Source organism: Neophocaena asiaeorientalis, unplaced genomic scaffold (genome assembly GCF_003031525.2).
Source record: "Neophocaena asiaeorientalis asiaeorientalis breed wild unplaced genomic scaffold, Neophocaena_asiaeorientalis_V1.1 scaffold606, whole genome shotgun sequence".
Lineage (NCBI taxonomy): Eukaryota > Metazoa > Chordata > Mammalia > Artiodactyla > Phocoenidae > Neophocaena > Neophocaena asiaeorientalis.
In genome coordinates this window covers 487376-512255 of record NW_020173687.1, presented here as the reverse complement: position 1 = coordinate 512255, position 24880 = coordinate 487376, and the positions used below count along the sequence as shown (strand labels likewise).

General features: G+C 52.9%; 2 protein-coding genes, 1 long non-coding RNA gene and 1 other non-coding gene across 7 annotated transcripts in view; 1 reads left to right on the top strand and 3 right to left on the bottom strand.

Annotated features, from left to right (window-relative positions):
• GMEB2 (glucocorticoid modulatory element binding protein 2) overlaps window positions 1–14689 on the bottom strand; it is a 23324-nt gene extending 8635 nt beyond the window's left edge. Inside the window, exons 1-5 of one of the 3 annotated variants that reach the window (XM_024750340.1) lie at window positions 14669–14689; window positions 6856–7020; window positions 6394–6491; window positions 5712–5839; window positions 8–111 (exon numbers count right to left, since the gene is read on the bottom strand). In XM_024750340.1, the coding sequence (XP_024606108.1) occupies window positions 8–111; window positions 5712–5839; window positions 6394–6491; window positions 6856–6986 (461 nt within the window). In that variant the 5' untranslated portion in view covers window positions 6987–7020; window positions 14669–14689. Of the gene's footprint in view, window positions 1–7; window positions 112–5711; window positions 5840–6393; window positions 6492–6855; window positions 7021–14668 lie in introns of those variants that run through there. The other 2 variants (XM_024750341.1, XM_024750342.1) reach the window with 2 other exon arrangements.
• Window positions 14690–15544: 855 nt separating this feature from the next.
• LOC112403064 (uncharacterized) lies at window positions 15545–23601 on the top strand. 2 transcript variants are annotated; one of them, XR_003003833.1, is made up of 4 exons: window positions 15545–15732; window positions 19958–21192; window positions 21347–21434; window positions 21734–23601. It is a non-coding gene; the product is annotated as an uncharacterized LOC112403064 (long non-coding RNA). The 2 variants fall into 2 exon arrangements; XR_003003834.1 differs by lacking the exon at window positions 21347–21434.
• TRNAE-UUC (transfer RNA glutamic acid (anticodon UUC)) lies at window positions 18641–18713 on the bottom strand. Its single transcript has one exon. It is a non-coding gene; the product is annotated as a tRNA-Glu (tRNA).
• A 148-nt stretch (window positions 23602–23749) lies between the features above and the next one.
• STMN3 (stathmin 3) overlaps window positions 23750–24880 on the bottom strand; it is a 9325-nt gene continuing 8194 nt past the window's right edge. Inside the window, exons 4-5 of the mRNA XM_024750375.1 lie at window positions 24686–24877; window positions 23750–24143 (exon numbers count right to left, since the gene is read on the bottom strand). Coding sequence (XP_024606143.1) covers window positions 24084–24143; window positions 24686–24877 — 252 coding nt within the window. The 3' untranslated portion in view covers window positions 23750–24083. The remainder of the gene's footprint in view (window positions 24144–24685; window positions 24878–24880) is intronic.

Below are 24880 nucleotides of genomic sequence, written 5' to 3'. Positions count from 1 at the left end.
CACCGACCTGAGCATGATGCCGTTCATGCGGATGGCGCGCTTCCAGTCCTTCAGGGTGGACTTGCCGGCCAGGTGCACGAACTCCTTGGGGCTGATGACATGCTCATCGTACTGTGGAGGGGAGAGCAGAGCAACATCAGGACAGAGCCTCCCCACCGCCCTTCTCTGCTGCCTGACACCACCGTCCCCCCAGAGCTGGCCTGGGAAAGGGGGTGGACGGCAGGGCAGATGTGGTGGAGCCGTGGGCCGGCTCTCAACCTGACGTTCAGGATTCAGGAAAGAACCACCACGTGAGACGAGCCTGACCCTTGTGCACAGGGGCTGGAGTGGGGAGCTGGCCTCCTCCTGCCCCAGCGGGTAGTCAGACACTGACCCCCAGCGGGGAGGGAGCTAAGTGCTTGGCGCTTCCCCCCAACCACACACCCAACGCCTGGGACCCAAGGACCCCACACCACTCAGAAAGGCACAGAGCTCTCTCCCTCCCTTCAGACAGCAACTGGCAAACCTCCTTACGCATAACTTATTCCACAAATAATGTACACATATATCACACCAAGTAACAGGAGACACAGTGCACAGGGTCAGCTGTGAATGTCCCTTCAGCCGGTCTGGCCCACCCCTAATGGCACCCTTCACGGCCCAGGAGCATATGTCCACTTCAAAGTCAGGGAACTGCCCCCACTCCTCACAGGTCTGCTAGTTTCCCCCAACAGTGGCCTGAGAAGGTAAAGTATCCTATTCAGTCTTATTAAACAAAAAATTACTGGAACCAAAGAACCAACATAAAACTGCATTTACTCAGAAAACAAAGGACTTCCCTGGTGGCACAGAGGTTAAGGATCCGCCTGCCAGTGCAGGGGATGCGGGTTCGAGCCCTGGTCCGGGAAGATGCCACGTGCCGCGGAGCAACTAAGTCAGTGCACAACAACTACTGAGCCTGCGCTCTGGAGCCTGCGAGCCACAACTACTGAGCTCACGTGCCACAACTACTGAGCCCACATACCACAACTACTGAAGCCCATGCCTCTAGAGCCCGTGCTCAGCAACAAGAAAAGCCGCCGCAGCGAGAAGCCCACACACCTCAATGAAGAGTAGCCCCCGCCCTCTGCAACTAGAGAAAGCCCGCGCACAGCTTTATTAAAAAAAAAAAAGAAAAGAAAGAAAACAAGCAGGCTGGGGATGGATAAGTCACTGGTCTCAGCAGAGGCAGAAACGAAAGCTCCAACTGTGGCCTGGAGGCACAGCTGGACCCCAGCCAGGGTGCCGTCCGTCCCAGGCGTCCCCTTCCCGGGCGGCTGCCTCTCAGGCGCCCTGCAGTCTGTGTCAGGTTGGGCCCAGGTTACCATGCCGCTGGAGCAAAAGCACCTCCACTCAGCCACACTTGCTCTGTAGCGCTCCACAGATAGTCATATTCTACAAATTGGAGGTTCGTGACAACCCTGTTTCGAGCAAGGCTATCGGCGCCGTTTTTCAAGAGCAGCTGCTCGCTTCAGGTCTGTGTGACACTTTCCGGTAATTCTCGCAACATTTCAAACTTTTTCGTTATTACTATAGTTGTTACGATGATGTGTGAGCAGTGATCTTTGATGTTACTACTGCCGCTCCGAAAGCTCAGATGATGGCTGGCATTTTTTAGCAATAAAGTACTTTTAAGTTAAGGTATGTACATCATTTTTAGACATACTGCTATGACACCATTAACAGAGTACAGTCTAGTGTAAACACAATTTTTATATGTGTGAAGAAACCAAACAGTGTGTGTGACTCTTCTTATTGAGACATGGGCTTTACTGAGGCGGTCTGGAACTGAACCTGCAGCATCTCCGAGGTCTGCCTGTATCTCCAGTGCACTTGGTCGCGGCAAACGCCACCAGCGTGGGAAGCCCCTCTTGACAGAAGCAGCTGTCTTAATTGCCTGAGCCCTGCACTCTTTCTCTCTGAGTCAGGAAGCCACTCATCCCCTCAGCCAGCTGGTCTGGAGCCAGGCCTGAGCCTGGGCAGACAGGCAGAGTCAGAGTCGGAGGACCTCGCTGGCCACTGCCCGAGCCCAGGAAGTCCACACTGGGCCCGGCCTCTGCCCCCACCACGTGACACCCTCTCTGGCCATCGCCTCTGGCCCTGCCCGCACCCGGACACTGCAGCACCACCTGCCGGCCTGTCTCTCCCTTGCATCTCGTGCGCCCCCCCATGCCACCTCCCTCTGGGGGACCAGGCTCTCCTCTGCTGGTTGGGCAGGTGTGCCCCACTGTCAGGGTGGGCCAGCTGATCCCACTCACAGCCCTCCAACCATCCCACCACAGAGCATGCGGAGCCTCCTAGGACACACACCAGCACTGCAGAGCCCATCACCTTAGACTCACCCACCTCCTCCACTCTCCACGCCTCTGGCCACCTAAAAGCTCCTCTCTGGAACCACTTTCCCTCTGCCTGAAATCATTTCTTAGAATACCTTTAGTTACGACTTGCTGGTGGCAAACACAGTTTTGCCTGAAAATGTTTTTGTTTCCCCTAATTTCTGAAGACGACTTCACTGTGTACAGCTTTCCTCTCCTGGCACAAGGAGACCCGCCCTGCGCCGGTCCTCCGGCTCCCTGGGAGTCTTTAGAGCTCAGCTGCCAGGGGGTCTTGCTCCACCGCTCTCATTATTACACCTCTTTTGCTTCTAACTTTTAATTCTGCTGTGATTTCAACCTTACAAAATAGCTGCAGGTACAGTACAGAGCCGCAGCGGCCCCTTCCCCAGGCTCGCTCTCCACACAGAGCCCATCTCTAAACGCTCGTGGGGTAGCCGCCCTGAGTCCTTCACACCTATTTCCTGAGAACAAGGTTCCTACATAACCACACACAGCTCTCAACATCAGGAAACTACCATTAATGTATTATTATCTGATCCACAGGAAATATTCCAATTTCACAAACTGTCCCAATAACGGCCTTTGTGGTGACTTTTCTCTAATGCAGGACATGGCCTGACTTTGCGCTGCACTGACCACTGCGTCTTGCCTCCTTGACTCAGAGCAGTTCCTCAGCCCGATGGTGTCTTCCTGACCTCAACATCTGTGAAGCGTGCAGGTCAGTGTTTTTGTAGACAAAAATTGTGCCCCTCAGTTTTTGTCTGTCTGACGTTTTCCCGAGTAGAGTCGGGTTGTGGGGTTTTTTGTCAGGAATGCCACAGAATCCCTGCCCATTCGATCAGGAGGCCGGGATGGAGGCTGGTCCCGATACTGATGCCCAAACGTCATCACATTTAGGGAGTGATCTGCAGGCTTCCCCCTGCCGTTCCTGCTTTGCCTCTGTAAGCAGTACCTCAATGATGGGGGTACCTGGAGACCAACTGTCCCTCATCCAGCTTCCCCTGACTGGTTTCAGCACCCCCTTGTGGCACTCTGGCTCCAGCACCCCTTCTACATTTGTTAGTTGGTGTAAGAGTTTAACCTCTCCCTTGTGTCAATGTAAATAAATAACATGAAATACACCGCAATAAATACGGGCCCATAGATTCTTGTTTTTACTTGAATCATAATCCATAACAATCATTCATTATTTTGATGCTGAAGTGTCCCAGGAGCCAGTGGGAGGTCCTCTGCGCTGGCACCTATATAGATTTTGAAATGTGGTTGGTTTCTTCTTATTCATTCAGTTTAGGATCTGTTAAGTCTCTTGAACTGTGGGCTGCTATCTTTCCTTGGTTCTGAAAGTTCTCAGACGCTCTCTCCTCTCAGAATTCAGATAGATGCATTAGACTTTCTTGTGCTTCCATTTTTCCTCATGACATTTTGGGGGATCATTGTCTGGATAACTTCTTCACTTCTATCTTCCATTTCACTAATTATCTCTTCAACTATGTCTAATGTGCTGTAAAATCCAACACTTAAGTGTTCAATTTTAATTCTGTTTTTCACTTCTAGTTTGTTTTTTTTTTTTTTTAAATAGTTAGTTATTTGGTTGCACTGGGTCTTAGTTGCAGGAGGTGGGCTCCTTAGTTGCAGCTCACGGGCTCCTTAGTTGTGGCATGTGAACTCTTAGTTGCAGCATGCATGTAGGATCTAGTTCCCTGACCAGGGATCAAACCCGGGCCCCCTGCATTTGGAGTCGTATCCACTGTGCCACCAGGGGAGTCCCTGTAGCTTCCTGTTGTTGTTTTTAATTAATTTGTGTGTGTGTGTGTGTGTGTGTGTGTGTGTGTGTGTGTGTGGCTGCGTTGGGTCTTCATTGCTGTGCATGGGCTTTCTCTAGTTGCAGTGAGCAGGGGCTACTTTTCGTTGCGGTACACGGGCTTCTCATTGTGGTGGCTTCTCTTGTTGCGGAGCATGGGCTCTAGGTGCGTGGGCTTCAGTAGTTGTGACACACAGGCTCAGCAGTTGTGGCTCACGGGCTCTAGAGCGCAGGCTCAGTAGTTGTAGCACACAGGCTTAGTTGCTCCGTGGCATGTGGGATCTTCCCGGACCAGGGCTCGAACCCATGTCCCCTGCATTGGCAGGCAGATTCTTAACCACTGCGCCACCAGGGAAGCCCTCTTTTATTTCTTGAAGTAAATTAAACATAATTATTTCATATTCTGTGTCTCCAAATTCCAACCTGCAGCATTTGTGGGTCTGATTCTTCTATCTGTGGTTTCTGTGTGCACTCATTCAGGTGCTTTACTTCCTGTGTGCTCAATGTTTTGTTTTGCTTTACTGTGAGCTGCTCCTTTTCTTGGAACTTTGTCTGTCAAAATTACTTGAAACCTGAGATAAAGATGAGTTCTACCAAAAAGGATTTTTCACTTGCTTTTGTCAGATCCCTGGGGGAGCTGCCAGCCAGGAACAACCTACGGCTAAACTCTTAGCTAAAGGTGTTCACACTATACAGGCCACATGTGAATCCTCAAGAGGGTTCTCTCTTCCACCCAGTGCTAAGACATGAGACAGGAGTTTTCCATGCCCTGGGGGATAGAGGGGACAGGGAGTATGTGATTAGCATACTCTCTAACCCCCAACACTGAGGGTAGAGACCTCTGGAAGTAGCAGCATCACAGGGATAATCTCTGCCCCCAACAACACACCCAAGTTGGGAGCCCTGGGCTTCACCCTCTCATCTCCAGCCCCATGAGGCTGAGAAAACCAGTGTCAGGCACAGGCTCTCAGACAAAAGCCAGGGTTGGTGCTTGGCCTCCCTCTATAATACACCTTTATTCAGGCCCTGGGCATGACTATTTCCTCCTCTTTTGCCAGCTAAAGGAGGCATCTAGAAGATACATTACGAAAATATCTTAAGTGCCACTTTCGGCTGTTTTCAGTACAAGGTGAGTCTGGGTACCTAAACTACCATGTTGCAGAAAGAGCAGGCCTCTCCCCTCCATCTTACTCATGACTGCTAATGAGTCTTTGCAAAGCATCCCTCTCGTTCAACCTGCCCAGCAGAGTCACTGCCGATCCCAACGTCAGCAGAGCTGCCTTCCCAGCCTCTCTCCACAGCTTTGCTCCAGGAACAGAGAATCTCTGCCCTGAGGCTCTCCGTGTGCCCCAGCGACAATCCTGTCTGTCCCTGAAGGCGCCTTCCTTCTCCTCTGCTCTCCCAAGCACGGGATTTCTGCCTTCTGAACTGCCCCCTACAGGTCACACCCCCTGCCGTAGGGGTCTTCTTCTGTTTGCTTCACAGCTGCGGGACTGGGGGCCCCTCCCTGCAGCCCGGCACGCAGGCCTGCGCTCTGGTTGCATCAGATCCCTCACCTGAACACACTTCACATTGATGCCGGGGCACACAAACTTCCTCCAGATCAGGTTGGCTCTGCTGTCCCCGCAGGTGATGGGGTACATGATCTCGGCCTCCAGGCTCTCCTCCTCTTCAGCCATCTTCACTTCTCACCAGGTGTGTCGACAGGGAAAGGGGCAACACAGAAAATCAGTTACAACTTCTCCAAAGCACTTTCTGCAAAAGCACAACATTAACTACCAACCTGGAAACCAGAAACTAAAATCCAGGAGGGACTGAGACAGGACCAAGGTGGGCGGGGACATTTCTCATCAGCCCAAAGTAAAGAGCCACTGAAGGAAACAAACTTTACCTGGCACAATTCCAGAGAAAACCTATTCGTAACATTTGGAAGAGCTCTGAGGCCTTCAGTGTTAGTCAACAGGAAAAGACCAAAGCTGATAACTCATCTCCACCGCCGCTCCCTGACAGCTACACTAAGTAGAACCACAAGACCAAGCTCTCCCCTCCAGCCACCGGCCACGGCCACACCTGGAGACTCTGGAGCCAGGGCCTCTGTGGCGCCACCTCTGAAGAAGAGCCCACAGAAGAGCCTCGGGAACCTCTGACTTGTCCCCTACTGATGGGAGGACCGCCCCCTCGGAAAGGCCACCTCCAGAGCTGCCTACGGGCACTGCCACGAGAAGGCAGGCTCCCTACCTAACACGGCCTCCTTGAGCTGCGAGGACGCTGTGAACGCGGCTGCAGCAGCTGCCGCGGCGTTTTCCGTCTCCATGTTACCCTCCGTCAGGTCACTCCTGGGAACAGAGGGGAGGAGAGAGGAGACATTAACACCCCCAACAACAGCCAGCCTCGCGCTCTGCTGCCATTTCTGCCCGACTTTCCAGTCCAGCCCGAGGTCACGGCACGGCAGGCTCAGGGCCATGCGCTCACCGCGCTGCTGACCCCACAGGCGTTGCTCCTCAGGTTCCCTTGGAAAACCCAGTTCCTAACTGGCCCTACTGTGTTCTTGTCAGAGGAGAAGTTACCGTGCGCTCAGGGGCACGAAGCCATGACCTTGGTGTCGGGAGAAGAGTCGGGGAAGCGTTACTCGCTCCTGGCCGGGTGGCGGCTCTGCGTCCCCTGGCGCCCCCTGCCCCCAGGCCGGGTGCCCATCCTCACCCGTGCGGGGCCAGGTTGGTGGTGACCAGCACGGTCTTCACCTCCTCCATGCCGCTGCCATCCGCCGCCGTGTCGGGCGTCGTTACCACCACCACCTCCTCCATGTGGACGCTCACGTCGGGGGTGGCCATGGCTCAGCGGACAGGAGGTGCCAGGGCACCGGGCCTGCAGGGCAACAGGGGGGCACAGGGTCTGCACGGGGACCTCGCTACCTTCTGACAGAAGCAATGCAAGAGAAGGGCTCTTCCAGGCCCTCGGGCTCTGGCAAGGATGGAGTGAGCACTGAGAAAGGAAGCCCTGGAAGAACCTCGGAGCCATGACAGGCCTGAAAGCCCAGTGGTCACCTGTGGGGGGCGGGGAAGGAACCAGAATGTGGGCAGACGCCTCTGGAGGTGGGTCCCACGCCCTGAACTCAGGGCTGTGCACAGAAAGCCCGCGGAGGGACTTCCCTGGCGGCCCAGTGGTTAAGACTCTGCGCTTCCACTGCAGAAGGCATAGGTTCGATCCCTGCGGGGGAACTAAGAGCCCGCATGCTACAGCACAACCCAAAAATAAACAAAAGAAAGCCCTCAGAGATGAATCCTGTCTCTGGTCTGGGAGACCCTCCCAGGCATTATTTTGTCTTTGCTGGCTCTGCCCTCCAGCAAGCCCCAGGCCCTCTAGACTCCATGACAGTCACGGCCAGGCAGGCACCGTAAACTCCGGGGACCCAGAGGCACCCCACTGCTCTCCTGCTCTCCATCCTCTGCGCTCGGCTCAGGGCAGACCAGGTACTGATGCATCGCAGCACAGAGGACACTTAAGAGACCTGGCTTTCAGCCAAAGCACAAGGAAGGGGGTTCTGGGGGTCAGAGAGTATGCAGGAGACTGCGGAGACGAGGGAGGCGGAAAGGGCTTGCCCCCAGCTGTGTACGAAGGACTGGGTCACTCCTCACTTGTCCGTGTGTGGACCTGACCCTAAAGGGCAAACCAAAGATTTCGAGGACCGACCTCCAGGACCGACCCCCACCAGGTCTCAGACTGGCCTTGGGTGGCACCTATGGGACAGATCCAGAGAAGACTGCACAGGCTGGAAGGCTGAACTGATTCAGAACCATGCCCGCCCACAACCCAGGTCCATTTCCTGCTACAACAAAATGCTCCATCCTCCACGGGGTTTAAACAAGAGCCAGAACCTGACAACACAATATTCAGAGTATCCAGAATACGATCCAGAATTATCTAACAGACAAAGAACCGGCAAAGTCTGACCGATTCTCAAGGGAAAAATTATACAAGAGAAGCCCAATCCAAGGCGACCACCGGAACCCACAGTGACCTCAGAGCTGCGGGCGCTCCTGCTTCACAAGTGGAGCCTGCCGTCCTTGAAAGGGCTGCCTCAGGAACCGAAGTCACAGCCAAGCGGACATTTGAAAATTAAAAACTATAATAACAGAAATTTAAAGATCCACCTGGTGGGCTCAATATCAGAATGGAGATGAGCGAGGAAAGAGATACAGCAATGAAAATAAAGACAGATCAGTACAAACGATCTAATCTGAACAACAGAAGGTGGAAAAACAAAATGAACAGAGCTTCAGGGAATGCAGAACAATATAAAAAGTTGGCCATCTGTATCACCAGAGTCCCAGAAGGAAAGAAGGAAAAAGTGTGATGCTAAAAAAACTCTGAAAAAATAATAGCTGAACACTTCCCAAATGTAGTGAAAACTATAAACTTATACATTCAAGAAGCTCAACAAACCTCACACAGGATAAACTCAAAGAAATCTACGCCCAGAACATAATCAAACTGCCAAAAACTAAGGACAATGTTAAAACATCCCCAAAGCAGCAGATAAGAAGGTGTGTATTTCCACGTGAGAACAAGAATTTGAAGGCCTGCGGGGCTCTCCCCTCAGAAGCACAGAGCCCGACGCAGGGACATTCTTAACACGTTGAAAGAAAAGCGCCTCGGCCCGGATTCTACAACAGCGAGAAGACCCTTTAGAAGTGAAGGCACAATAAAGACATTTCCAGATGAAGGAAAATGAAGAGAACGGGCCACAGTCAGACCTAATGCAGTACTTCAGACAGAAGGAAATCACAGCAGAGGGAAGCCTGGAACATCAGGAATGAAGGAAGGCAACCAAAACGGGAACTATCTGGATAAACACGTACATGGCCGTTCCCTTCAGCTCTTCAGGCACGTCTGACAGCTGAAAGCAAACACTCAACACTGCTGCTGGGACTCGATGCGCACAAACATAGGCCATCTACAGCCTCAAAGCGGGCGGTGCCAGGGCCTACGTGGTGGTCCCGCTTCCATACCCCCTGAAGGGGGAGAACGCTGTGCTAAGCAGACAGAAAAATCAAGTCCTTCAAAATGCGAATGGGTGAGCAAGCTGGATATTCCATGTAATGACCTCTGGAAGGTCATCCAGAGACAAAAGAAGTGAGGTATGAAGCCACAGAAAGACACGGCGGGGACTTCCCTGGTGGCACAGTGGTTAAGAATCCGCCTGCCGATGCAGGGGACACGGGTTCGAGCCCTGGTCTGGGAAGATCCCACATGCCATGGAGCAGCTAAGCCCGTGCGCCACAACTATGGAGCCTGCGCTCTAGAGCCCACAAGCCACAACTACTGAGCCCACATGCCACAACTACTGAAGCCCGCATGCCTAGAGCCCTGCTCCACAACGAGAAGCCACCACAGTGAGAAGCCTGTGCACCGCAACAAGAGTAGCCACCGCTCGCCATAACTAGAGAAAGCCCGCGCGCAGCAAGAAACACCCAACGCAGCCATAAATAAATAAATTTATTTATTTAAAAAAAAAAGACACGGCAGACCCTTAAATGCACACTGTGAAGTGACAGAAGCCACCCTGAAGAGACCAGTGGTTGCCAGAGGGTTGGGGAGTGGGCAGGAGGATGAACAGGCGAAGCACAGAGGATGTTTAGGGCAGTGACGCTACTCTGTGTGATACCGTCATGGTGGATATTCACCATCACGCATTTGTCAAAACCCACGGGATGTACAAAACCAAGAGGGCGCCCCAAGGTAGACTTTGGATAGTTCTGATGTGTCAATGTAGGTTCATCCTTCGTAAAAAAACATACCCTTCTGTTGAGTGATTTCATTAATAGGGGAAGCCGTGCACGTGTGGGGGCAGGGAGTACACGGGAAGTCTCTAGAACTCTTTCTCAATTTTGTTGTAAACCTGAAAGTGCTCTGAAAACTTAAGCCTTAATTAAAAAATATAAAAATAAAACATACACTGTACAACACCAAAAATGAACCCCAATGTAAACTACAGACTCTGGTTGCTGATGGGTCAACTGGGGTTTGTGATTGTAACAAACATACTACCCTGGTGAGGATGTTCGTGCTGAGGGAGGCTGGGAACTCTGGGGGCTCCTGCTCAACCGTGCTGTGAACATAAACCTGCCCCAAAATGAAGTATGTATGTTATAATACAACGACTAGAGAATATAGTGAAAATGCAAAGACAAGCTATAGGTGGAAGAAAATGCTTGCAAATCGCATGTCTGACAAAGAACTTGCATGCAGAATATAAAAAGAACTCAACAACAACAACACAACTTAAAAGCAGGCAAAAGTGGGGCCTTCCCTGGTGGTCCAGTGGTTAAGAATCCGCCTTCCAATGCAAGGGACGTGGGTTCGAGCCCTGGTCAGGGAACTTAGGATCCCGCATGCCGCAGAGCAACTAAGCCTGCACGACGCAACTAAGACCCGACGCAGCCAAATAAACAAATAATTTTTTTAAATAAATAAATAAAAGTAGGCAGAAGGTTTGAACAGACACTTCACCAAAAGGGAAGTCCAAATAAGCACACAGAGGGACTTCCCTGGTGGTCCAGTGGTTAAGACTCTGCGCTCCCAGTGCAGGGGGCCTGGGTTTGATCCCTGGTCAGTGAACTAGATCCCGCATGCCGCAACTAAAGGAGCCCACGTGCCGCGACTAAGACCCAGTGCAGCCAAATAAATAAATAGTAAAAGAAAAAACAGTAAACACATAGAAAGATGCTCAGCATCATTAGCCCACAGGAAAATGCAAACCCAAACCGTAACAACACTGCCACACCTATTAGAACGGCTCCAACGGCGCCAGCAAAAAGCTGGCGGTACGAAGACTGTGAGGATGTGCGGCAGCTGGCACTCTCACGCAGCTGCTTGGTGTGGCCACTCTGAAAAGGGTCTGGACGTTTCTCAGAAGGCTACGTGTACTCTTATTACAGGACCCAGCAACCCCACTCCTAAGTATCTGCCCCACAGAAACGAAGACTTGGATTTCCTTAAAAACCCGTACACACAATTCTATGACAGCTTTATTCATAACTGTCAGAAACTGGAAACAACTCACATGACCTTCAGTAGATGAAAAGAGAAACAAACCTCACAAAAGAATACTCCTCAGCAATATAAATACATAAATAAATAAGCTACTCGATATGTGCGACAACCTGGCTGGATCTCCAGAGAATCACGCTGAGTGGTTACACACGCAGACCCTGGAGGTATCAGCCACCACGATAAAGTGAACGTCACCATAAAGTGAGGCACGTGGCGTTTTTCGTTTCTCAGTGCATATAAAAGTTATATTTACGTTATATTATAGTCTACTATGTGTACAACAGCATTACGCCTAAAAATGACATACATACCTTAATGAAATAATAAATTTATTGCTAAAAAATACTGACCACCATGTGAGCCCTCAGAGTCTTAGCAGTAAGACCAAAGACCACGGATCACAGATCGCTGTAACAAACATATTAATAACGCAAGAGCTTCAAAAATTCCGAGAATTACCAAAATGTGACAGAGACCCAAAGTGAACAAATGTTGTCGGAAAAATGGTGCTGATAGACTTGCGCGATGCAAGGTTGTCACGAACCTTCAATTTGTAAAAAATACAGTATCTGCGAAGCACAAAAAGTGAAGCCCAATAAAACAAGGTGGGCCTGTAGGCTGTATGAGTCCACTTACATGACATTTTGGAAAAGACGAAACTCTAGTGATAAGAGAACAAATCATTGGTGCCAGGGGCTGGGGGAGGAGGATAGGCATAAAAGGACAACACAAGGGAGATTCTGGGGGTGACGGGATTGTTCTGTATTCCGATCATGGGGGCAGCTACACGATAAATCTATACAGGTGTTAAACTCATAGAACTGTACACCAAACAACCATAAAAGTTTACCATTTGTGAATCTTTTAAAAAAATTAAATTGGCCAAAAAAAAATGCTACTGTATCCTGGCATATATGGTCAACTGATTTTTGACAAGGGTGCCAAGACCATTCAATGGGGAATGGGGACAGTCTCATCCATATGTGGAGCTGGGACAACTGGACATCTGCAGGCAAAAGAATGAGGCTGGACCCTTACACCACAGACAAAAATCAACATAAAATGGATCAAAGATCCAAACGTAAGAGCAAATACTGTAAAACCCTTAGAAGAAAACACAAGGGAAAATCTTCCTGACACTGGATTTGGCAAAGATTTCTTTTTCTTTTTCTTTTCTTTCTTTTTTTCTTTGTTTTTGGCTGCACCAGCACAGCTTGTGGGATTTTAGTTTGCTGCCCAGGGATGGAACCCAGGCCCTCGGCAGTGAGAGCGCAGAGTCCTAACCACTGGACCATCAGGGGGTTCCCTGGCAATGATTTCTTGAATATGACACCAAAAGCACAGGCAACAAAAGAAAAAACACACAAATTAGACTCCGTTAAAATTAAAAACGATTGTGCATCAAAGGACACTCTCAGGAGACTGAAAAGACAACCTACACACTGGAAGACAGTGCCTGCAAAGCACGTGTCTGCCAAGGGATTCACATCCAGGATACAGCTCAACAAGAACACAACTTAAAGCATGGGCTAAGGACTCAGAGTAGACATTTCTCCAAAGGAAATACGCAAATAACCTGTAAGCCACTGAAAAGATGCCCAACATCCCTAATCACTAGGGAAATGCACACAAAAACCACAAGGAGATGCCACTTCACACCCACCAGGATGGTTATTATAAACAAACGGAAAGTACATGTGGTCAGGATGCGGGGAAACTGGAAACACTGTGCACCATTAGCAGACAAGCAAAACGGTGAAGCCGCTGTGGAAACCAGTCTGGCAGTTCCTCAAAAGGCTACACGTAGGGGGGCTTCCCTGGCGGTCCAGCAGTTAAAACTCCGCGGTTCCAATGCAGGGGGCACGGGTTCAATCCCTGGTTAGGGAACTAAGATCCCACAAGCCACACGTTGGCCAAAAAAAAAAAGACCACTTTAAAATCGCCCTTAAAGTAACGTTGCTCCGTGGTGCTTGGCTCTCACCGAGGTACCGCTGCTTTCACCGGGTGGACTCCAAGGGGGCCAGAAAGCCACGCTTGAGCTCAAAGCTGCAGAAAGGCAGGGACCCACCCTATGGGTGGCTGTCCTCACCCACATCTCAAAACCGCACAGAGCGCTAAGCGGTGGGAACACACAAACCGGAATTCCTGCCTCTCCAATATCAAGTTTTCAAAATTCTTCTTTCCCAATTAACCTTGAGGTAAAGAAGATAGGAGGAAGTATTTCTAAAGTAGCATTCTTAGGCATAAATATACAAAAACAGGACAAAAATGTGAGTGTGCGGTCAGTACATTGGATTCAGATCTGACTTTCCGTTGTCTTCCAAATAACCACAAAATTTTTTTTTGATAAAAATACCACTAGAAACATAGCAGAGGTCACAAAGCAGTGGCCAACGGACAAAAGTTTTATTTTTTTAATATTTATTTATTTATCTTGGCTGCGCAGGGTCTTAGTTGTGGCACGCCGGATCTTCATTGCAGCACGCGGGATCTTTAGTTGTGGCATGCGAATTCTTAGTTGCAGCATTCATGTGGGATCTAGTTCCCTGACCAGGGATCGAACCCAGGTCCCCTGCATTGAGAGTGCAGAGTCTTACCCACTGGACCACCAGGGAAGTCCCAGCACAATTTCTTTGATTCTCACTGTGTTTCAAAATTTTTAATTAGTTGCCAGCTTTTTCAAATTTTACAGGGTTCACATTTTAAAAATCAGATTTCCGGCTTCTCTTGAAAAATGTCACAAGAATTCATCCCTAGAGGTGGTCCCCCTAGTCCTGCATTTCCTTGAGAATCTGGGCTTCCTGGCCCTGCCCTCCTGGGGGCAAGGGCGGCGCAGCGCACTAGCTGACCAGTCTCGACCACACCCTGAGTCACACCCAGCCAGGACGCACCGGCTCTTAAGTGTATGATGTATATGTACAAATCCCCGCCCCACTCCGCCCCCCGTCCAGTATGTCTTCCCAAAGTTTTATACTTCCTACAAAGAAACAATTTTTTAACAGTCTGCTTAATTTATCTTATTACATTTGGAATTTAATCCATTTGGTTTTACCCTAAACGGACTGACCTACACTGTTGGTGGGAACATAAATTGGTGCAGCCACTATGAAAACGGTAGTACCCAGGTTCCTCAAAAGACTAAAAATAGAACTACCATATGTTCAGCAACCCCACTTCTGGGTGTACATCGGAAGGAAAACAAATCAGGATACCCAAGAGACACCCGCACCCCATGTTCACTGCAGCGTTATTTACAATAGCCAAGATATGGAAGCAACCTAAATGCCCACGGACAGATGACTGAATAAAAATTTGGTATACACATACAATGAAATATAACAGCCTTAAAAAAAAAAAAAAGGAAATTCTGCCATTTGTGACAACGTGGATGGATGTAGAGAACGTCATTCTAAGGGAAATAAGCCAGACACAGGACAAAATACTACATGCTACCACTTACATGAGGAATCTATAACAGTCAAACGCGGAGAAGCAGACAGTGGAATGGTGGTTGCCAGGAGCTGGTGGAGGGGGAATGGGACACATCAAAAAGTACAAAGCTTCAGTTATGCGAAATGACTAAGTCCTAGAAATCTAAGGTACAGCATAGGACCTATGGTTAACAATATCGCACTGTATACTTAAAATTTTGCTAGTTAAGCCTTCTTATCACAAACTAATGAGAACGGGAATAAACTTCTGGAGGTGACTGACACGCTAATAGCGCAGACTGTGGCTTTACGGGTGCACACAATTCATCGTTATATACGTCAGTTACGCACAGATTTCTGTAAGTTAGAAAATACTGATGTAACGGAAACTGTATTTGCAGTGTCAGCAAAGAAAGAAAACGTTGATTCACTGGAAGTGTCGCTCGACTACATGAACTATAAAGTTAAACAAATATGTGACAGGTCATTACTGGCAATGGACCCATATTGATCGGTTCCTACCACGGGGACCAAGGAGATACGGGTCTCACCAAAGGGTTGCACGCACGCAGCCCCCACGGGAAAGGGGGGGCATTCACCAGGCCCCCACGAGAGGGGGGTGTATCCACAAGGCCCCCAGGGAAGGGGAGAATTCACGCGGTCCCACGGGAAGTGGGGGTAGCCACGCGGCCCTCTCCATGCAGCCCGGCCTAATGCCCTCCCCGGCACCCGCAGCCCGCGGCCCACAGCCTTCCGGCAAGATGGAGGCCGCGCCGCCGTGGCGGCCCGGGCGCGCGCTTCCTAGTGACGCAGGCGGCGGGGCCGCGCACGCACGGGCCAGGGCGAGCCTGGATATTTATTTGGCGCTCGGCCGGGAAGCGGGAGGTGTCGAGAAATAAGGCCCGGCTGGGCCCGACGCGCGTGCGCGCGGGCGAGGGCGGGGCCGGAGGTGGGTGCTTAGGCCCGTTAGCTGGGCGGCTGCTCCGCGCCCCGCCCGCTGGCTCACCTGCCGGGACTGGCCGACACACCAGCTCGGCGCGGAATTCCCGGGGAGAGGGTGCGTAGGGGGACGCGCTTAGGGTTGGCGAGAAAGGTGAGTGACCTGCCCGCGTGTGCAAAGGGTCTCCCCAGAGGCAGGCGGGAGGGCTGCCCCGGGAGTCGTACAGTCCGAATCCTGGGATTATCATGGCTTATTTTTGTAGCAAGCGTTAAAAACGGCTTTAAACATCCTTTAAACTTCTGGATTCGCGCGGCTCCCCGCAGTGTTCCTGTGTCGACCCCCAGCCGCGCTCTCCTGTGCTGTAGTCACTGGTCACGTGTGCTCATTTCAATTTACGTTAACTGAAGTTAAAATTCAGTTCCTGCGCTATCACAGAGGCATTAAAAGACACCCTGATGAAGGGTTAGGAACGCCCTGAAAACTCTCTTTTTTAATGGCTGGAGTGCAGAGTCCCTGCGTTTTCCAGAACGTGAGAAGGTTAGCATCACTCAGCTTTCCTGGAGTTCCTTTGACTTGGGAGCGAGTACAAACAGGCCTTGCTGTTTGATTGAAAGGTGCAGTGGGGGCCCAGGGGGTGGTGAGTGGGGTCACCTGCCCTGCCCAGGCCGGGGCACTTGTGAGGCATCCTGTTCCTGCCCCAGGACTCCTGGAGGAAGCGCTGCGGCCGTGGTGGTGTTGGGCACATCCCCACATCTCCCTGTGCTCTGTCTCCCCACCTGCACCGGGCAGTCAGGGGGACCCAGAGGGTGGCTGAGGCTGGCTGTTCTCAGACCAGGGAAGGCACGTACGAAGTTTCCTCGTGTGTGGTGTCACTGCTCTGGCAGCTGTCAGCTGCGGGAGACTCCGGTGCCCAGTGAAAGGCTTCAGGGTCTGCGGATGCTCCCTCAGGAGACAGAGAAGGCAGAAAACAAATGCCTTCTTCAAGACCAAGCCGTGAACCTGTGTTCATACTTAGGTAGGAAGACCACTGAAGGCCATTTCCCAGACTGGGAAGTTTCAAGCAAACTTCATTTCAGGGATGCTATAATTGGGAGAGTTACCGCTTTCATTCTGTTTTCAATAATATAGAGTGTACTCAAGCAAGTGATGAAAAAGTCACTGTTTTTAAAGATTAAACTATTGAGCCTATGTCAGTGCAGCTATTTTATTATCTGGTAAATACAAGAGCAGGTGTGTCTGGTCTGTGCATATCATTTATTTGAGTTTCCCTGTCCTCACGTTCCGGAAGTAAATGCCCATAAAGTCAAAGGGAGAGGGCTTCCCTGGTGGCGCAGTGGTTAAGAATCCACCTGCCAACGCAGAGGACACGGGTTTGATCCCTGGTCCGGGAAGATCCCACGTGCCACGGAGCAACTAAGCCCGTGCACCACAGCTGCTGAGCCTGCGCTCTAGAGCCTGTGAGCCACAACTACTGAGCCCAACTACCGAAGCCCACGTACCTAGAGCCCGTGCTCTGCAACGAGAGAAGCCACTGCAATGAGAAGCCCACGTGCCACAAGGAAGAGTAGCCCTGCTCGCCGCAACTAGAGAAAGCCCGCGTGCAACAACGAAGACCCAACGCAGCCAGAAATAAAATAAATTTTTAAAATTAATTAATTTTTAAAAAATGTTAAAGGGAGAAAGCTCAGAAGGATGCAGGAGGCAGACCAGGCCAGGTCCTGCAGCTGCACAGTTGGGGTGAGCTGTGGCCGCTGGCCTTGGAGTCTGGGCACCCCAGACTCCCCAGTCTGAGTTTCCACTGCTGCGTGGCCTCCACGTATTTCTGCCACAGGACCTCAGGCCTGGCATTTGAACCTGCGCTCACGTTTTCTGTCTCCGAAGCATTGGACTCTGCTTGGCTGACAGGATGGATTAGTTCCTTCTGGGGTCTGGAGTGGTGATTTCTCCCCTGTGCTCCCAAGGGGAGGGGAGCTTCCACTCTTGGTTTACTACAGAGGAGGGTAAACCAGGAGAGACTGTCATCATGGGCCCAAGGATGCTGTGGGGTTGTCATGCCCCACCCTCTACTTGGGCTCCACCACACACAGTCCCTGACCACACTGGAAGCAGGACCACGGCAGGCCCGGCTTACCCAGCAATACCCTGGCCCTCCCTTCCTCCACTCTGCAGGCCCTGAGGCCCAGGGCCTCCTGCCTGGGGGAGGGTGGCACACGCACTAAGAATTACAGAACCATGCATGGGTAAAAGGTGTGTTTAGGCTCAGGACAGACCATTCAACCGTGGAAGAGTATGAAAGGTTTATTGCTATGGCTTCAGATTCACAGTGCAGCCAACCTTTAAGAAACTACCCCTCATCTAGCTTTGGTTTAGTATTAAAGACCAAGCTATTGAAATAGTTTCTTTTTCCAACCATGTATCTGTGTATGGCTAGATTTTTTTCTCATATGCTTCAACCATTCTCACTAATTCTTTTCTTTTTTAATGAAAACGTCACTTTTTCATTTTAAAATGTTAACATGTAATGGGTGTATCATTTTTTAGTGACTTTTTTAAAATAAATTTATTTATTTTATTTATTTTTGGCTGCGTTGGGTCTTCATTGCTACGCGCGGGCTTTTCTCTAGTTGCAGAGAGTGGGGGCTTCTCATTGTCGTGGCTTCTCTTGTTGCGGAGCATGGGCTCTAGGCGCACAGGCTCAGTAGTTGTGGCTCACGGGCTTAGTTGCTCCGCAGCATGTGGGATCTTCCCGGACAAGGGCTCGAACCCGTGTCCCCTGCATTGGCAGGCGGATTCTTAACCACTGCGCCGCCAGGGAAGCCCCTGAATTACTGCTTTTTTAAAATATGTATTTGGCCGCGCCGGGTCTTAGCTGCACCGTGCGGGATCTTTAGTTGCAGCATGCAGGATCCAGTTCCCTGACCGGGGGTCGAACCCGGGCCCCCTGCATTGGGGGCGTAGAGTGTTAACCACTGGACCACCAAGGAAGTCCCTGAATTACTGGCGGGTTTTTTGTTTGTTTGTTTTAATTTTTGGCCGCACCACATGGCTTGCGGGATCTTAGTTCCCTGACCAGGGATCGAACCTGCGCCCTCAGCAGTGAAAGTGCGGAGTCCTAACCACTGGACCACCAGGGAATTCCCTGAATTACTGTTTTTTTAATTTCTGCGTTTTAATTCCCAGTGTGGTCCCTGTCGACCCGAATAGCCCACATAAACAGAGCTCTTTGGGGGTCCTCCATAAACTTTAAAATTATAAGAGGTCCCTGAATCCAAAAAGTTGGGGAAGTTTTCTCAGAAATCCTAGTACATCCATGAAATAGATGATTGTCCAACGCTTGAAGCGATGTTTGTGAGGATGTAGGATAAGTGCGAACACATCACTGTGCACGTCTCAGAGGTCTGAACTCGGGCTCACTTCAGCACCTCTTGAGGGGTAGGTCCTCTCCAGGGGAAGGAGTTTGGTGGATCAGGATTTTTGTCTTTACACTGTGTAGTCTGCAGTGAGCATGTATTATGTTTGTAACCAGAAAAAATGTTAGCGTCATAAGATAATGCCTACTCTGTTTTCCTCATAGTGGGCCTGGTGAAGGTTAAAAACTTTTCTTTCTTTTTTTTTTTTGCGGTACGCGGGCCTCTCACTGTTGTGGCCTCTCCCGTTGCGGAGCACAGGCTCCGGATGTGCAGGCTCAGTGCCCATGGCTCACGGGCCCAGCCGCTCGGCGGCATGTGGGATCTTCCCGGACCGGGGCACGAACCCGCATCCCCTGCATTGGCAGGCGGACTCTCAACCACTGCGCCACCAGGGAAGCCCGGTTAAAAACATTTTAACGTGCTTTAAAAAATCATAAACTACCATATGTAACATAAGGTTGTATTGACTAACATGCAGTTTCTCACAGGGCAGGGCCTGGGTGTTCAAATCCATCAGTGTTCTCTGGAGTGAGACACACAGATGGAATAAGCACTCACTAACTCATGTTGAAAACACAAATTAGTGCATGGATGTTTTAAAGTTACGAGTTGACTTGTGTCCTCCAGAGATGTGGTGACATCACAAGTCCCAGGACCTCAGAATGAGCCCTTATTTGGAACTAGGGTTGTTGCAGGTATAATTAGTGAAATAATGAGGTCGTGTTGGACTGGGGATCCCTAATCCAGTGACTGGTGTCCCATAGGGACAGACACACAGAGAGAGAGGCAGAGACACATGTGCTGCGTCCACAAGCCAAGGATAGCCGGTGTCCAGCAGAGCCCAGGCTCAAGTTCCCAATCCCTGGGGAGGCCCCCACTGCGTGGAGGCTGGCACTGCTCGTCACAGCGCCAGCCGCCTGCAGGGGATAGAAGTCCAAACACTTCGTTCCCGGCCTCCTGACATCCAGGTCGCCAAGGAGAACGCGAGGCAGCCGAGCACCGACAGGACAAGCTTTACTCAGGAGAGAAGAGACCAGGTCGGCTTCCGCCGTGGGCCTCGTCCCCACGCCGGGTCCTCCCCACCCTGCTGGCCTGCACGCACCCATCTTGTGCTGCAGGAAGGACCTGACCCCTCCTGAGGAGTCTGACATGCTGAGCGCTGGGGTTGCATCCATCTCACAACCGGAGGGAGGTCCACACACAGGCTCTATGGGCCCCCATCTATTGAAAGGAAACGGTGCCGTTTGTAAGTGGCCCTTCGGGGACGGAGAGACGGCCTTTCCCCACAGCTGAAGCTGGGAGGGCTGATCGTGGTCCCCCCCTCCCCTCCAGTCCTGACAGAGGTGGCCTGGCAGCACCTGACTTCCAGCTGAAAGGAGACACCTCTGTGGTCTCAAGGCCCCCAGTCTGCTGCACACGTTACAGTCGAGAAAACTAATTCTGCCAAAGAGCCCAATGATTTTTCCTCAGCAGCAAGAGAAGCAGCTGCAGTTCGTACCATCCCTTCTACTCAGCCACACCCGAGCTCGCCCGGCAAGGACGTGTGAGGGGCTGGAGCGAGGCCACGCTGCGACAGGCGTCTGTCTGTGCTTCCACCTTGCCTGCCTCGCTGGACACCCTGTTTCACGGTGGGGGCCCACTGCTGCCCCCAGGCACCGAGCCAGCACCCACTGTGTCCAGAACTCATAGGGTCATCAAGGCAGAGTGTCTGAGGTTTTGAAACCTGTCCCCAGAGTCTGTGACATTCCTCCTTTCCAAAGGTGGGGCCTCACCCACCCCACCCCTACCTTGAGGGTAGGCTGTTCTTAATGACTCACTTCTGCTTCCGTGACTAGTTCACCCCCATGTGAGCCAGCCGACTTGGAAGTGGGTACTCCAAGCCCACGCAGCCTCCAGACAACCTCCACTGATGTCCTGACTGCAGCCTCCTGGAGGCTCTGTGCCAGAACCACCCAGCTCCTGGAGTCCTGACTCAACAGAAACGATGTTTGTTGTTTTCAGCCACCGCTTGGACTCACTTGTTACACAGCAGTAGGTAACGAATACAGCCCTAACTGGCTTCCCAGGAGTCCCCCATTCGTTTGCTGCTCTTTGTTAAGGAGAAGCATGATTGCTTTTCTGCAAAGGATTCCCCATCATCTCCCAACCTCAGAGGCTCCATACGGTGACTGTCCCTCAGTGCCTTACCAGGGCCGCCTAAGAGGTAAGAGGCCCTGACCTTGATCAGCTGCTCTTCTGGGAGTTCCAGGGCTGTGCGCTTCTATGTGGTGAGCCTGTGTCTGTGAACCCAGATGACAGGCATACATAACTCACGCCTCATAAAAATATTTTCCATGTATTTCCTTCCACTCCTGCAGATTTCTGATGCCTCCACCTTACTGGAGGCTGTGTGTCCTGGGTTCTGACTTTCCCACCTCTCCCTGGACAGGGGAAGGTGGGGAGATGGTGAGAGTTCCCTGGAGCCTGGGGAAGTAGCTAGGACTGCCCCAGGAGAGGGCTGTGGGTTTGGGGAGAGGTGAGTGGGTCTCTGGGTCCTGGGGAGCAGGCATCTCTCCAGGGCCTGTACCTGAGGTCCATGTGTGGACCTGAGCATGGCTCAGCGTGGACATTACCAAACATGCCTCCTCTCCAGCAGAGGGGTCCCTCCCTGCTGGGCACCCCAAGGGGCAGTTCGGGGTCCCCTAGGACAGACATGTCCACCAGTGTGAGTCACGATGTCTGCTTGTCTCTTTTTGCCACTGCAGGTCCCCACGTTGGGACCAGATCTGTGTCTGTGAACCGTCAGCTGCCCATCGGGGTCCACAGTGATGGCACACACCCTGGGATTCTAGGACCACCCCCCATCCAAGCAAGACCCACAGCCGTGGTGAGTAGGGCAGGCCCCAGACCTCAGACCCTGGTCTTCCTCTGCAGCGGCAAGCTGAGAGCCCGGCCCACAGGAGGGCGCAGCCCTGGGGGAGCTGGGGCGGCCCCACCTGCAGCGGAGGGCCCAGCCTCCCCCCTCCCACCCCCACTGTCTCCTGGGGCTCCGGAGGGGAAAGTGGGCTTGCGTGCTGTTTATATGCTCTTTTCTTAAAATCGCCATTGTCGTGAGAACTGTTTGCAGTTGTGGTGACGACGCACGAGGGTGGGGTTTCCAGGGGGACGCCTGCACAGGCAGTGGCCTCGCAGCTCATCTGACCCCACAGATGCAGGACACACGCTGGGAGGGTTCAACCGTTTCTTAAACACACACATTTTTTTAAATTGTTCATTTGATTTAATTTTTGAGTTCACTTTTACTACGTGGATGAGATGGGTGTGTATTACACTAGGGCTTCCGCTATGAGAGAGCTGCCACCGCTCAGAGAAATCCAACCCTCAGTCCCTTTCCGCTCCCCTTTCTGAGTCCCACAAAAGCCACCGGTGGGCACTGCTGGGTTCCAGTCCTGGCTTGTCACTCCCTCGGGGGCTGTCTCAGTGGGGACAGGGATGGGGGGCACAGGTCCCAACTTCCCCAGAAGCCCACTGCAATGGATCAGTACCCACCCGTGCTCCCGGGCTTGGCTCTGGGAGGTCACCAGCAGTGTCCCCATAGGTTTCTGTAGAACGAAAGCCAGGGGCACTGAGGGCTGCAATCATCTGGTTTCTGAGGCACTGGCTCTGGGTCCTTCCTGCAAGAAACGCCTCAGGCTTTCCACCAAGAGGCTGGCCAGTGAGGACTCAGACCCCAGCGCCCAGTCGTGGGGCTGGGCTGCCAGGGAGAAGAGGAGGCTGCTGCTGTGTCCAAGCAGGTAGCTGTCCTCAAAGGCTGGCGCTGGGGGGTCTGGAGGGCCCCCAGACTGAGGGAGGGGGAGGAGGCCAGCCGAGCAGGGTCTTGGCAGGAGATAGAGCCAGGCCTCCAACCTGCAGGCTGGCCAGAGTGGGCCACCAGCCAGGAATGGAAGGATGGAGGAGGTGGCTTGGGAACCCTGTCCCCTGCCCCCCGACATCTGAATCTTCAGGCACTGGTCCCCCGCCCCCCAGCATCTACTCAGGGCTCCCAGAGGGGCACTTGTGGTTGCCACCCACTCACACTGGGCCACCTGTCCAGAGGTGCGCCTGAAAGCCCTGTGGCCAGGAACAGTGTGGGAGCATCTTTTGACCAGAGCAGAGGGCACACGGGAGGGGGCTGAGACTCCAAAGGGATATAAGGATGGGTCCTCCAAGGGCATCCGCAAAGCGTGGAGGAGAGGAGGGACAGTGGGAGGCTGGCTTCCCCGCACAGGTGCTGGGCCAGAAGGAGAAGGCCCTGCTGGGAGGAGGGGCCGGCACGTGTCCATGCTGCCCACAACCCTCTAGACCACAGCAGCTCGCTCACAGGTCCCTGGTGGAACATGCCCACTCCCCTGAAGACCCAGGCCAAGCCACACCCCACCACCACTCCAGCCAAGGGCCATGACCGAAGCCTCCCAGGCCAGCCGAGGGTGCCAACCTCAGGCCAGGGGGTCTCAGAGGGCCCCTGTGCCACCACATTAAAGCGTGCTGCAGCTCCTACCCACCAGTTCCAAAAAGCACCACTGCACACGGGATTCCCAGGGCTGGCCAGTGACAGGGTACCTGCCCCCCACTGCCCAGAGATCCTTCTCTGTCCCAGTCTGTCTTCCTCCGCCCACTTCTGCGTGCCCAGCCCCTCTCCCAGAAGAGGACATCCAGGTGGAGGTGGCCCTGCCTGCCGGCAGGAGCTGCCTCAAAAGACGTGCCCTAAGTGACAAGGTGCTCACAGCACAACGACCTGCGTGTTCCTGCCACCATCGCTGGATTTATTGAGGTCGCCACCACGTCCACTAAGAGGGCTGCCAAGAGGGGACCCAGCCACGGCCAGCCTGGGGCCTGAACTGCGGGGCTGTGTGCCACGCCCTGGGGGCTCCACAGGGAGAGCCTGTGGGCAAAGCCTTGCCACGAGGGCTGGACAGCTCGGAACGCGGAAAGAGAAGCTGAAGCTGGGAGAACAGGAGGGGAGGAGGGACGGGAGCAAAAGCCGCATCTAGACAAAGTCGAACAAAACAAAACCGAAACCCAGATGTGTTCCTGTCTCGTCTCGGGATCCAGGCGCCGCGGTGTCCAAACGGCCCCTTAGCCGGACGTCTCCTCTCGCTGCTCCCTGTTCCTGCGCACTTCGGCAGCGTGCAGCTCCTGCGGGACAGGCGGGGTGGGCGGGGCCCTGCAGCCGGCAGGGGCGGGGTCCTGCCCCCCCACCCCTCCTGGGCTCTGGGGGCCCTGCCTCCGGCTCCCGGGCTTCGGGAACCCTGGGGTCTTTTCCTCCCTAGACTGGCTCGGTCCCAGGTGCGGCAGATGCGACCAATGAGAACACCTTAGTGACCAGGAGCAACAAAGGGCAGGGGCAGGCCTGCGTCACGGACTGCAAGTGCGGCTTGAGGGTGGGGGCTGGCCCTCGGGGAGCCCGGGGTGGTGTCCAGACCCGAGCATTGTGACTCCGGGAATTTCCCGAGGAGTGCAGGCTCGGGGCTCCCCGGAACTAACCCGGTCCCGCTCGCAGGGAGGCTGCTCCGGCCTGCGCAGGGGCTCGCCTTACCCTGGCTAGCCCCAGTAGGACGGGGCGTCACGGGGAGGCCGGACTGCGGGAGCGCCGCTGGCGTAGTGGGCAGGGACCGGCCAAAGGCCAAAAGAAGGGGCTCCTGGGGGCCCCCTGCTTCGGGCCCCGCCCCGGCGCGCACCTTCTCGCGCAGCCGCTCACGCAGTGCGGCCAGGTGCGCCTCGCGGATCTCCTTGCTGAGCTCCATCTTGTAGTTGAGCTTCTCCTCGGCCAGGCGGCTGAAGTTGTTGTTCTCCTCCAGCGCCTTGTGCAGCACCTCGCGCTCGTGCTCGCGCCGCTCCGCCAGCTGCTTCAGCACCTGCGCCTCCTGCGGCTG